The 14,319-nt window shown below is 37.3% G+C and overlaps 1 protein-coding gene across 4 annotated transcripts in view; it reads left to right on the top strand.

The window, feature by feature from the left end:
* Positions 1–14,319, top strand: part of ncam2 (neural cell adhesion molecule 2) — a 176,581-nt gene that overhangs the window by 111,887 nt on the left and 50,375 nt on the right. For all 4 annotated transcript variants that reach the window (XM_052566328.1, XM_052566327.1, XM_052566329.1 and 1 more), the window contains exon 2: positions 11,161–11,235. In XM_052566328.1, coding sequence (XP_052422288.1) covers positions 11,161–11,235 — 75 coding nt within the window. The remainder of the gene's footprint in view (positions 1–11,160; positions 11,236–14,319) is intronic.

Raw genomic sequence — 14,319 nt, 5'->3', positions numbered from 1 at the left:
GCGCTCAAGCAAACACCTTCCTTTATGGAAAGAGATGCAGCCCCCGCAGCACAGAGTCAATAAAGTGTCGAAGATGAGTTTGTGTTCTCCATATGGCCCGGGTCACTCCTGGAGCGAGCTGCTCGCAGAGGGTAATTATGCCTCTAAGATAACAGTGTATATTCTATTTCATATCACACTCAGATGTTGATACAGTTCTCCTGAGATGAGCTCTGGTGTGTCCTCTAAAAATCTTAAGGATGTCCTTAAAGAAACCTGTTTCTATATCTCCATCCAATCATCCATACAGTTATCTATCAAGCTACCTGTTGTTCTGTTTATCTGTCAATTGATGGATCATTCGATCAATTGATCATCCATCCATCCATTGTTCTATCTGTCATTATATTGATCTATCAACTGAAATATCATTCAGTCTGAATGGAATCTGTCTATTTGTCTGTCAGTCTATTAGTCATTCTATCTATCTATTATCATCTATCTATCTATCTGAGTAGATGAGTAAATTCTCCTAGTAAGAATCTGTTTCACTTTTACTAAAAATCACATTATACTACTGGAAAAATTTTAATAGCACATGACATATTTTGTGCCAGTTTTGTTACATGCATCCCAATTATTTTAGGGTTGAAGAGCAAGTCAAAATATCTAATAGCAAAACATAATTGCACCTCACCACATTATTAACAGTTTGCTGTCCTTGTGCTTTGGGTCAAGAATAATATTTATATATAACTCATTAAAATATAATGTTAATTAAAGGGGGAGTGCAATTTGGTTGATGCTGCGATGAAAAAATTAAATTAATGCTTCATGCACTAATACTTTAGTCATCCATTTGTATTTTTCCCACTGTCTGGATTTTTGTAGATTCATTGTGAGTAATATTTTTTTTTCCATATCATCATCTGTTTTGAGTCTAGTCACATTATGTTGCCTAATCCTGCTGCAAATAGAGCAAACAGAAAATCCTGTTCTCACCATTTGACCTGTTTTCCAGTAAGAGGCCCTGCTTGTGAATGTTGTAATCAGATCTTAATACCCCCCTGCTGCTTCAGACTAGTAATATAAGGGTTTCTTCTGTTATACCCTGCATCTAAATGAGCCTGAGCAGCCCTGTGTGCAAAGTAGTGGAATTTCTGACAGTACTGGTTAGAAAATCAAACATAACATAGTTTTCCATTACCCCATACGGTCACTAACTGTATCAGGAGGTGTGTCGCTATCTGCACTTTGCTGCATAGTTTAGCTTCAAGTAAAGTTCTGCTTATCTTTCTTAGTTCAATTCACAGGAAACATCCAAATGTTTTGTTGTTGTTGTTGTTGTGTATGGCTTTCTCTCTGAATGCTCTTTTAAAAATTAAATATGTCATTTCTGAAATACCAGACATAAAAATAATTATGTTTTTTTATAGAATACTCCCTCCATCTACCACTTTTTGGATGACAGATTATCCTGGCTCAGATTCACACAATTGGTTGAGCCTATGTTGCTGTGTCAAGCAGATTATAACGAATAAATTATTATTTAAATTTGTATTTTGAAATATATTTTATTCCAGAGATGCAAAGCTAAAACTTTTAGCAGCCATTACATCAGTCTTCAGTGAGACGTGATCATTTTGAAGTCACTCTAATACGCTGATTTTCTGCAAAAACTTTTTTTGCATTATTCATTTTAAAAACAGTTTTCCTGCTTGATATTTTTTGTGATTTGAATCATGGCTTTTATTTATTTATGTGTGCTTTAATTTAATTTAATTTAATGTTATTAATTTAATTTAATTTATTTATCTATCTGTATTTATTTATTAATTTCTTTATTTTCTTATCTTTATGTATTTATTTTTGAGGATTTCTTTTGATGAATAGAGTTTAAAAGAACAGCATTTAATTTGTCCTGGCTGAAGAAAGTGTTCATTTTTTACCATAACGTGTTTGTAGTATATTTATTATTTCTCTTTTATCACAGAACAGAAGTGTAGAGCATGATATGAAATGATTTTAGCATTTGACAAGTGGAAAAAGTTTCAGATATCAAGTCTTAATTGATACAGGAATAAACACACTAATCATGTTTTCCATTCTTAAACTATGTCAGTCCTCTCCATGATGATGATCTCATCTCTTTTGATCACCCTTCCTAAGCCTTTCCCAGGGTTCTAAGTTGTTCACCCCTCTGATTGGCCGATCTCTCTTTCCGAAATCAAACTGGCAATCAGTGTAGACGAAAACAAACATTTCAAGTAACCTGAGCCTGTGCCACAGGGCCAGTCTGCGTTCCATCCAATCAGTGTCCAAGATGATTGGCACACCGCTCAATCCCAGAGAGGCCCCCTTCATCCCCTGCGAGTCCCTGCTCCACAAATCACACGGCGACGGCACAGGATCCGGTGACTTTGCTGTATATCACAGCCTGTGTGAGGGCGCACTCAATCAGCGTCATTATCCTCCCCTGTTCGGAGGAGGGCGGCCATTTAAACTGCACTGATTATGCTAATCTGGTGACAGGGGACCACCCTCGGTTGATGTAGTGGCTTATTAATATTTACTGACAGCGTCCCAGCACGGGGGAGTGTGTGACATACTGTAGCACTGGATCTGTTGGGAGTGCCAACACACTGCCACACTGTGTTTACATCCCTTTCTTTCTGATGTTCTACAAACTATTCAATTACCGTTATAAAAAGGAAAACGCTGGCGCATTTGGATATTTATGATTTAGCCTCTAGGCAAATTGCAGGAGGACAACTTTCAGGGGTCTTTTGCTGTACGGACATGTAAGCAAGTTGAAGGGGATAAAGGAATGTATCTGCGTGACAGGTTTCAGTTTTGAGGAGGGCTGAAGCGATAGACCGCCGGTGGGGTGTGAGAAAGAAGATTGAAGAGTGAAGAGAGAAATGTATTTATTTGTGTCAGTGCTGTGCACATTCCTCAATGTATGTTTGGGGCTGACAAATAACACAGTCCTCTCGGCACAGACTGATTGACAGTATTGAAGACTGTGTGAGACATCAACAGAGTGTCTACAGAGGAGACAGCTTAAGCCAATCTGTCTTCAACTCTAGAATAAGGAAACTGAGCACAGAATTATATTGTGTGTCTGTTAAAGGAACAGTACACCCAAAAATGTAAATAATTATTTACTTTCCTTTATATTCTTTCTAAACCCATGCAGTGTTGTTTTAGTATTTTTTATATACTATTTATATAGTATGTATTATTTTTTTGTTAACTCCTTACAATAAGGTCCCATTAGTTAATGGATTAGTCAAAAGTAACTAACACAGATAAATAATTGTGACAGTATTTATTGATCTGTTAATGTTAAATACAACTGTTCATAGTTCATGTCACCTCAGGAACAATAAATAATGTTAACAGATGGAACGTTATATTCTAATTATTTATTGGTAAATGCTGAAATTAACATTAGGATTGATAAATGCTTCAGAATAATTGTTCAGTGTTAATTCAGTGTTAACCATTGGAACCTTTTGTGAAGTTTTACCAGGTATTTAGTATTTGATGTTATGTTAATGTTATTTTTAGATTTATATTTAATTTTAGTCGGTTTTAATAATTTTAGTCATTGTATTTGCTTATTGTAATTATTTCTATTCCACTTTATTTCAATAGTTTTAGTCATTTTAGTATTTTAGTATTTAAAGGTGGTTTTCCTTATTTAGTCATGTTTTCTTTGCCTGTCTTTATGTTTATTTGACTCCACCTGTGTTTCCCTTGTTTCCACATTATGTTGATTAATTCCCCCATTTCCTGCGTTGTTACTTAAGCCCTGTGTTTTGTAGTCTCTGTCATATGTCTTCATGTCCTCCTGTGTTCCAGACCTGTATTCTGTTTTATTTTCATATCATTAAAGTCTGTTGGTTTCGAGTTACTCCCGCATCTCTTCGTTCCCTTGCTCCCTGTGAAATTGTGATTATATATATGCACACACGTTTGTACATTTATAAATTCTTATATTTTATATTATATATTTGATTTCTTTATTTGACCCTCTAACTCTAGAATATTTTTCACTTGATTTTGCTGCTTGTACTTTTAGGAAGTCTGTGTAAATTTTCAACCAAAATGAGTCAAAATTACCTTTTACAATTGTCTTCACAAGTAAAATGACTAACAGCACTTGTTTACGTGTTGAAATATAGTTCAATTCCCTATCTTAAAAAAATAATAATAAAAATAAATAAAAAAACAGCCTTCACTATACACTATAGCCTTCACAGCAAGTTCACTATATATATATATATATATATATATATATATATATATATATATATATATATATATATAGATATAGATATAGATCGCTGAAATGTACCACACAAACTGTAAGATCAGGCATCAGTTAACTGGGACCTTGGTAAAAGACTTCAGTCCAGTCAGAAGGGATCCTTTGGGAATAGCTATGAATGGTGTCTTTTAATGTTTTTATTTTTATTTTTTAGTTCTCTTCTCATGTTTATCCTTCTGTCAGATTAATATCACATTTAGAATAAAAGCAACTCTCATCATATAAAGAAGTGATGTCTGCATTTAATTAACACAGCAGGACCCAGACAGCGGGTAGAAAGAAACCGATTAACATTTCCAACATGTCCCTCTCTGTATTTCACATATAATCTAATTTAAATCTGAATTCAAGGAAAGGAAGTAAATATAGCCTGACATCTCTCAGGATTGTAAACTATTTCAGTGCAGAACATTTGTTAAAAGATGCCTGGCAAAACTGACAATATTTGTGATGAGTAAAAAAAAAAAAAATCATGGATTTAAAGTTAATGGTAGGTCATCTGGTCTGAAGTCTGAAGTCTGCATTATGGATGGTTAGCATCTTCTTTGTGGGTTCAGGTCATTCTGCATAAGAGAAAGATTTTACATGCATTCAGAACTTGATTGACTCCAGTATGAGCGTCAATCCTGCATTCAAGCACACAGCCACTGAGTTAAAGGAACACTCCACCGTTTTTTGAAATAGGGCTTATTCACATTATTTCCTACATTTAGATAGGTGGGCAAATGCATTTTTGTGTCAGTGCATGCATTGTTTTAGTTTGACTGGGTCGGCGTTAGCTAAGCTTAGCACAATGAATGGAATCCTTTGTTGCCAGCTAGCATGGCCTGAGTAAAAGTGATCAAAAAAATAAAAAAAAACCCACCTAATTACTTCTTGTGGCCTGCGTATTCACAACGAGTACAAATAGCGATCCAGATTAACACTAGGCGATTTCCTAGGCAGATATTGACTTGGGACTATATTATGGGGAAGCACAGGCGAAGCACTGCTACTTCGGCGCAGAGATATCACGCAACACATGAAAACATCAACTCTATGTGAATACAGGTATAATATGGGTCGATCTATACATGCGTCATGATTAAAATAATCACTTACTCTGTGGACAGCTGTCCATTTGGTCCATTCGGCGTGGGGCGTTTTTTCCAGTTCACTTTGTCACACCGGAAAAAAAAATCGAGTACTGCAGAATGGATCAGCGCCGTGAAATCCTCTGTAGATGTGACACAACTTCGGGCAAGCTCATCTTGATCTGACGTGTTGAGCCTGGTCATCAATGGCAAAAACATGTCCCACTCTCTACAGCACAGACACTCTATTTCCGTCGGCATAGATTGGCATATTCCCCCACATTCACACCACCAGTTCATGTTGGCTCTCATCCTCACGTCCTCAGGCTGTTGAGCGATCGCAACTAATACACGCGCATATAAATTTCACTCGCGGCTGGCTTGACGGTGTTTTTCTGAAGTGCGGCTGGCTTGACCGCAGTCTCCTACTGTCGTTCTATTTCCAAAGCAAGCAGCTCGTCTTCTGTAAACTCTGGTTCAAATAGGTATGGTTCTGGTTCTTGACTGTCTGAGAAGTCACCCTCTTCGTCTCTCTCAAAATCAGCCATGTTCATGGCCATTCGTGTACTGTAAGGAAAATAACCAGGCAGCTACTATTCACGCCGGTATGTTGACGGAAGTCGTGGGATTTCATGTGTTGCGTGATATCTCTGCGCCGAAGTAGCAGTGCTTCGCCTAAGCAGCAGTGCTTCGCCTGTGCTTCCCCATAATATAGTCCCAAGCCAATATCTGCCTAGGAAATCGCCTAGTGTTAATCTGGATCGCTATTTGTACTCGTTGTGAATACGCAGTCCACAAGAAGTAATTAGGTGGGTTTTTTTTATTTTTTTGATCACTTTTACTCAGGCCATGCTAGCTGGCAACAAAGGAGTCCATTCATTGTGCTAAGCTAAGCTAACGCCGACCCAGTCAAACCAAAACAATGCATGCACTGACACAAAATAGCATTTGCCCACCTATCAAAATGTAGGAAATAATGTGAATAAGCCCTATTTCAAAAAACGGTGGAGTGTTCCTTTAAGTCCTGCAGATAAGACTTGCGCACTGGCCGCATTGTCAGCCTGAAGAGTTGAATTCAACTCATTCACATCTTCCTTATTTAAGCAGGTCAGCCAGTGTCAAGTCAATTCCACCATGATAATAAATTCTCACGGAGTAGACGGAGAGTCTGATTCAATTTCTGCACAATGAAATCTTAACCTACAAACCCCAGTAGGTTCCTCGAAGAGAAGTTCGTGCTCAATTCTCCTTTGCCTCTATTTATGAGAGTTTCACAAGAGCTTGACCCTTTCCCTCGCCGCTCGAATCTATTTTGGCGACTTTCAGAGCTGGTTTGAAACATAATTAGATAACGCTTTGGGGAAAAACACTCGTCCCCAGGTGATTTCTTGGGTTCGGTTTGCTCCGAAGGATTTGATTTGAACAGATCCCAAAGGTTCTAACCACATCTAGTCTCTGTTAAACCACTAACTTTGCTTCCATTTGCAGCGCATAATGTCTCAGTTATCAGTATCTTACACCTTGGTCATTTCTATTTCCTCTGAGAGAGATGTAAGCAGGCAGAGGGGACAGAAAGAGATCTTTCAGTAGTCATTTACTCTGACATTTCAGGTGCAAGGGAATGCACAGAAAGAGACAGGAGGGGGAGAGAGGGCACAATGTAGCCATCCTCTCTCTAGCACTTAATTTAGCTCTGTGGTCGAATCCAGTCTTATCTCAGGGAAGAAAGAGCTGTGCAAATGCCCAGTACCATCCAGACAAGGTGGACAGGTCCAGACTGTGGAAGGAGAGGTTAAAGAGGAACCACTTAAATTGGGAGGCCTGCAGTGAAGACAACTTTTCAAACCACATATATTTCTATCTGCACAGTGTGAAAATAAGATTGCACAAGTGTTGCTGTCGGTGTCAAGTTAAATGTATGATTTATTTGTATTTTTTTTTTTGGTTTGAGTTAACTTAGGAAGTCCATCTAATCTTTTGAACTCAGGTCAAAGAACTGATTCAGTGGTTCACTAAAAGTGAGATTCGCTAAATAAAGTTAAATAGTATTACTCAGTGCCTGATTGTCCCCCCCAAACACCCCAACATCCCCCTCCCCTTCATTTTGTGTGTGCTTGGTTATTATTCATCACTGAGAAGGGCGTGGGTCTGTCTTACATTAGCTAAACATCATCAGGTGCAGACAGTCTTACATGTGATTCAGTTGGACCGAATCCGTTCTAAAGATCTGAATGATCTCAGTAGCAGTGAGGAAGGATAGCTCTCCATAGTGGACTGTTAAATGACAGATGTGTAGCTGCTCAGCCTTGGGGCTCTGTACTGCTGGCTGCTTAATTAGCGCTAACTCATTTTTCTGCACAGGCGTTTTGTTCGGAATGACAAACACACCACAGAATTACAGTAAAGCAGAGAGTTATGTCCGCACCTCAGGCATCCATTGATTTCAGACTGTTTTTTATTGGTCTGGGGTCCTGTGTGAACAAATATTATTAGGTGGACCCATGTGCTTTGCATTCTGGCTTTTAACTATCGTTTCAGAAGTTTGTCGCTGCTGCGTCTCAGTAATTTTTTATTTTTGTTTTGTTGGCAAGTATTGATATTTTGGGACATTATTTACTTATTTTGTCATTTGTGGCTGGTCCATTTCTCATGTCATCAACATTTGTACTCATGGAAAGTCATAAGAAGGGGGTCCCAATACTTTCTGCAATATAGTGTGTGTGTATAATTTACTATAACAGCACTAAACTCATGGAGACCAGACAGTTAAATTAGATTTCTTGGAAAATAGCAGTTTGTTCATTTTTGTTGCTAATTGCTTTGGCAGTCTCTACAACACCCGCACTCTTCCGTTTTCTGTTTCACAGAGCTGCGCTCTACCATCACAACACTTGTTGTGTTCCACAGCTTGAAATAGATGTGCTTATTGCCAAAAAGTTTGGATCTTCTCTATCGGTGGTCTGATTTGTCAAGTGTCTTTTTTGTTTCTCTTTTCATTATCTCAGCTCGTAAATTGGTGAAAAAAACTGGTGTTCTCTGTTTTTGCTCCAATGACTGTTGATTCATATCAGTTTAATTAGATTATTTGGCTGACAGACAGTTAGGTTTAATCAGAGAACTGACTCTCATGTGAGTGTGAAGTAATGAATTGCTTTAATTACATTTAGTTCCAGTTCTGGCTGCGAGGGAAGTAGTCAAAGATAAAGAATATATATATATTTCATGTGTTTGAATAATGTTGAATGTATAATCCTGAACTTATTTTTTTTTTTAACATTAGTGTAAACATTCAGTATACATTACATATGTTTCTTCAAAACTTCAATCAAAAATAACAGAATTTTTTTTAAGGGCTCATTTGTATGCTTGTCTATCTTTTACATACAGTTTGTGTGTGCAAAATTTACAATATCAATGTTTATGTTCATGAATTATGCATTTTCTTTGGCACACTGTGACACATTTTCCTTGACTGAAATTTGTGGAGGTGATTTCTTTCTTTAGGTGAAATCAAACGCATGGAAATGTGTTCCAGGAGTGCGAGTCTGCTTAAGAAACATCCTCCCTCACCAATGTTTTATGAATGTGAGATACAGGTGCTTTGATTGCAGGTAGCTAAGTACTTGCCTCAAAGCTAACAGTGTAATAAATTCTTCAAATCATTGCTACACTATATAGAGTGTACGATTGTTCGTTAGCTTATGACATCAAATATGTAATATTGTTTGAACAGTACGATAATTGAAAAAAAATGTAATGAGAAGGCTTGTTTTTTTTTTTTTCTTTCAAAGTAGTCTTGGGGAGTAATTATATTCTGGTTGCCACAGGCAGCAGCTCACATACCCTCAGACTTGTCTCCATCCAGATGACTAGCTCCAGCCCCACTGTGCTGTAATTAATCATTACACCAGATGCCAGTGCTTCCCCCATGAGCTTCGTCAGTGTGTGTTTCTTTGTGCATTCGCGAGTGTGTGCGTGTGTCCAGTTTGCTCTTGACTCTTGCATGCCTATGTGCGAAAATCATAAAAAGAACCCGAGTTGGTCGTTCTCGGGTAAACAGAGAGACCTCCGGCTCCTGCATGCATTCGTTTTCTCATTCATATGCGGCCCGCCGCCCTCACCTCTACCTGAGCCACAAATTCACAGACCACTTTTAACGAGGAAACCCAGCCCTCCCACTGTCCTCTCGGTGTGAATTGGCTCTGTGGGTAGAAGAACATGGTGTTTTCATCTGCTACTGAGCAGTTTTAAAGGAACAAATCACCCCAATAATTCAACTTCATGTAATTCCAGGCTCGCATGAACTTATTTCTTTAATGGACCCAACACAATGTTTCTTATTCTTATTCTTAACTTATTCAGCATGCTCAAGATGCTTATACAGTACAATACAAGTGGATGTGTGACACCCGTGGTCACTATAGGAAGGACAACTGTGAAATGCCTTATTCAAAAAGACATGAATAATAGCTTAAAAAGAAATACAAATTTTTACCAATTAATAGAAAAAGTACAAGTAAAAAGTCTCTGAAGCCAGTATCAATGAAGTTTTAAAATTAGATAATAAATGAATTATGATTATTACTCATGAATCTTTATTTAGATTAAGAATTAATATTTAATGTTTGTGAATGTATATTACATTTCCATTAATATTAGTAGTTTAATAGATTTTTTTATCATATTTAAATAATTTATGATGATAAATAATGATTAATTATACATAATGCATTCTTTTTTTAGCCTTTTTGATCTTTTATGTGTGTGTTGAATTTGGTATTCCCTACATCGTCCCCAGTAGTATAGTATAGTAAAGTATAAAAATACCAGTCATTTCTGTCCTTGTTGGGATTTTATTTTATTTTTTTCATTATGAAAAGAGCTTAAAAATCATACAGGATTTTTATTTTTTATTTTTTGACAATCTAAAATAGCAGAAGGTTTTGTGTAAGTGATCAGTGGACAGAAAATACAGTTTGTACACTATAAAAACCATTATGTCTATGGAATGTCAGCAAAACTTTAAAACCAGTTTGTGTATGTGTGTTTAAATGTACATAAAGATTGTAAAAAATTTATAATAGTTTTAAAAATGATTTGATGAATTATCCAAGTCATATTTGCTATATGGACAATAAAAACTTAATAAAGTTACTTCATTTAGTTTTGACCAACGTCTGGATCTATACAAATTCACAGGTTATTGTATTGCAGAAGATACAGATTAATATACAGTTATTGCCATTTCTATACACCACTGGTGGTGAGCATTCACTGAGTGGAAAAGAGGAGCTTGAACATTCTGCTAGAGTTCATGTTCCAAACGTATTCAAATTAGTCGAATGCACGCTAAAATAACACATACAATGCATACAAATAAATGAAGCAAGTGGGTGCAGTTAATTCTTAGTGGTTTCCTCCCTAGATTAAAATGCAATGCAAGAACAATCCATGTATATATACAAAAAAGGAAAGCCAGAACAAAGCTTTGTCTGTCTTGTGTCCTTTTCTTTTCTTCACTTTTTTGTACTAGGTGCTGGATGTTCCAGGCAGGCTAGCCTGATTGAAGTGATTGGGAGGGGGCTTATAGAAGTCTCCCTGTACCCTCTCATCTCTCCTGCTTGCAAAGACAGTTTTTGTGCCGCCTGTGGTTTGGTGTGATTTCTGTGGCAGGAACATGTGAGGCGCTCTTGTTGTACCTGCGGTTCGTGTGCTGAATTCTTGATTGCTACCCCTCTCTTATCTTTCTGTCTCTTTTTCTTTGTTTTCCAGGTGTCCTCCAGGTGTCAATCTCGCTAAAAAAGGTGGAGCTGAGCGTCGGAGAGTCCAAGTTTTTCACATGCACGGGTATGTTTTTTTCACAGCTCCACCTCATCATGTCTCTGACGCTGATGTATATGAGATGGTTGCATGGATGCACACAATTTACGTAGTGCTGACTCGGGTAGTCATTTATTTAGCTTGAACAGCTTAAATAACTTCTCCCATTGTAAGCAGTATTGAATTCTAAAAGGCTTTATTAATGACCAGGGCAAAGTGTGGGATTTTGTGTGTATAGTATGTTTGATTATTTTGTCTTGAACTGACAGTTGTTTTCCTGTTGATTGTTTTACCAAAAAAAAAAAAAAAAAAAAAAAAAATCAGATCAGGATTTTCAAACTGTAGTCTAGGGACTTTCAGGGGGCTGTAATACTGTAGGTTGTTTTGAGGGAATTTTACCAAATGTATTTTTAAGAGCTGTCAACATCACCATGCTAACCTGTGCAATCAATTAGGTTGTGTTTATCACAGTTTTTAAATTGGATAATATTCTAATCTCATTCTGCTTTCTACAGACTTGTCAGAAATTTAAATAGCTGGACAGAATAATCACATTAATCAATTTCTTATACTGGCAGTTTGTAATAGTGTCGTGGCAATTTTCCATTTCAGTGAAGGTATGAGACAAAAGTCTTTTGAAGATTGATTTTCTTGCAAGAAAAGGGTCTACAGTGATGCAGTCACTCACACTGGATGTGAGTGCAACAAGGGGGGAAAACGGTCTTAACTCTTTTATACCCTAATTAAACCAAGATGCTTATATTTCAACCAATCATAATGCATATACAACATATGTGTCAATTTAAGGTATCCAACTATGTCACCTAGATGCATTTATATGTACAGTATGTAATGCAATCATCATCATTAGAAGCAAGGGTGTAGGGTCTTTAAAATAGCTTTACTTGTCTCACACTTATCTTGCACCTTTGACACAGACTGCTTACATCATAACAACTCAAGCATACTGACAAGGCGTTTAGAGAGTTTAAAGAACACTCTTAAGTAGAGTAAAGCAAATTATACCTTTATATCCCTCACAAAAAAAAGAAAAGAAGAGAAAACATACACCAGACAGACAGATAGATCTGCAGCTAACCACTTTAAAGGGGTCATATGACGTTGCTAAAAAGAACATTATGTATTTGGTGTAATTCAATGTGTTTATGCGGTTTAAAGTAAAAAAAAAAAAAAAAAACATTATTTTACATATAATGTACATTAACGTTGCCCCCGCCTTCTGAAATGCATTGAAAGCTCATCATTCTGAAAAAGCAAGGTATATGCTGATTGGCCAGCTATCCAGTGCATTGTGAATTCCTCAAGCGAGTGATGGAAATGTTATGCCCCTCACCATACTGTGATGCTGTCTCTCGGCATGACGAGACAAAAACAATAAAACCCTTCATAAACGAGGCATTTGTTGCATCCAGTGGGGACATAATTACTGATTATAATGACTTATATTGTGTTTTTACGTGTTGCGTAGTGTATCGCGCTGCATAAACATAAAACCATGTCTGCATTTGTGATCGAGAAACAACAAACAACAAGCGCTACTGCACACTGCTCAAAACTAGCGTTTGAAACATTAATCTAATATTCTTTAAATATAAAAAACATACTTACAGGCTGTGAGTCAGAAGCACCAGACTATGCTTGCAAAGTTGTAACTGCCCTAATTTATAGAAACAGCCTTTGTGCCACAGACAGTAGGCTACTGGTTTAGGAAACCTCATCTTCCATAAAATGCGCTGCACACATATGTACATTTGGGCTGAACTGTTATGGAACAGTGTTGTAAATACAACTTAGCCACTGATTTCTAGTTGTGTCCTCTTTTGGAAGACCAAACAAAGTATTTTTGCTTTTACAATGAAATAGCATCTCCACAACTTGGAAGCAGCGGAAACAGCGAGAATTTAAGGGCTGCGGTAGACTGAGACATTTAAGGGGGGTGTGGTTCACTCTTACCTTTTATAAAGAATATCTCTTTGAATTTGAGACTTTAGTCTTTGCAACTTTACAGATTTTCTTTATGGACCAAGAGCTTGTAACACTCCAAAGAGAAAGGAAAATTATAAACCGCATCATATGACCCCTTTAAATGAAGTTTTCTCGATATTTAGATTTTTTTGCACCTTCAGATTCCAGATTTTCAAATTGTTGTATCTTGTCCAAACATTGTCCTATCCAAACAAACCATACATCAATGGAAAGTCTTCAGAAAAATAAAAATACCCTTATGATGGGTATGACGGGTACAGGGTAACATGTTTCACAATATTACTGTTTTTCTTGTATTTTAAATCAAATAAATGCAGCTTTGGTGAGCTTTTTTTCACACCAAACCTTTTAACAGTTGTGTACACACACGCAATTAATATTTTTCTAACACAGTATAAATGCTTCTTATATATGCTTCTCCTATAAAACACCAGCTTAGTCTGTAGTCTGAACACCTAAAATCCCTTTGCTCAAAGTTCCTTATCATTCTAAACTAGTCAAGTGTTGTGTGTAAACTGCAGCTCCTAAGCCTGTCTTTCGTTGCACACTGCAGGCAAGTTTGCGCTTGGACAGTGTACTGAAGGAAACATGTTTGGATATCCATGTGCACAGGGCTAGATTATGTCGGGCAGGTTTTGTGGTGAAGCTGGATGTTGTTTTTCTTTTCCACATGGCTGAGCTGCTGTAGTCAGGTTGCAGGGCTCTGCTGCGTGAGCTCCAGGAGTCCAAGCTCTACCTGACAGCACTTTAAACAGGGTGATGCATGCTGACCCCTACTGGATGCCCGCCAGATTGCGGGTGATTAGCACACCTGAAATGTATCTGCTGATGTGGAAGGTGCACACATGCTTCACAGACCTTCAGGTCAACTAGCTGAGACAAGCAAGCATGCTCACCTTCAAAAATAGCTTTGGGGTATGCATGGAGGTGTAAGAGAAACTGTATTGGTTTGATGTATTTATAAAGTTCTATTTTAGGCTTCAGTAGGACAGATTAATTTGGGTGCTGCATATTTTAAGCTATTTGCTCCAGAAGAGTGAATACATCACATAATGGTGGATAACTGTAAAAGACTTGTCCTGCACTTTAATCCAGCCTATTATA

Source organism: Carassius gibelio, chromosome B9, assembly GCF_023724105.1.
Source record: "Carassius gibelio isolate Cgi1373 ecotype wild population from Czech Republic chromosome B9, carGib1.2-hapl.c, whole genome shotgun sequence".
Taxonomy (NCBI): domain Eukaryota; kingdom Metazoa; phylum Chordata; class Actinopteri; order Cypriniformes; family Cyprinidae; genus Carassius; species Carassius gibelio.
Note: the sequence above shows the minus strand (reverse complement) of the source record. Positions and strands in the feature narration are given on the sequence as shown.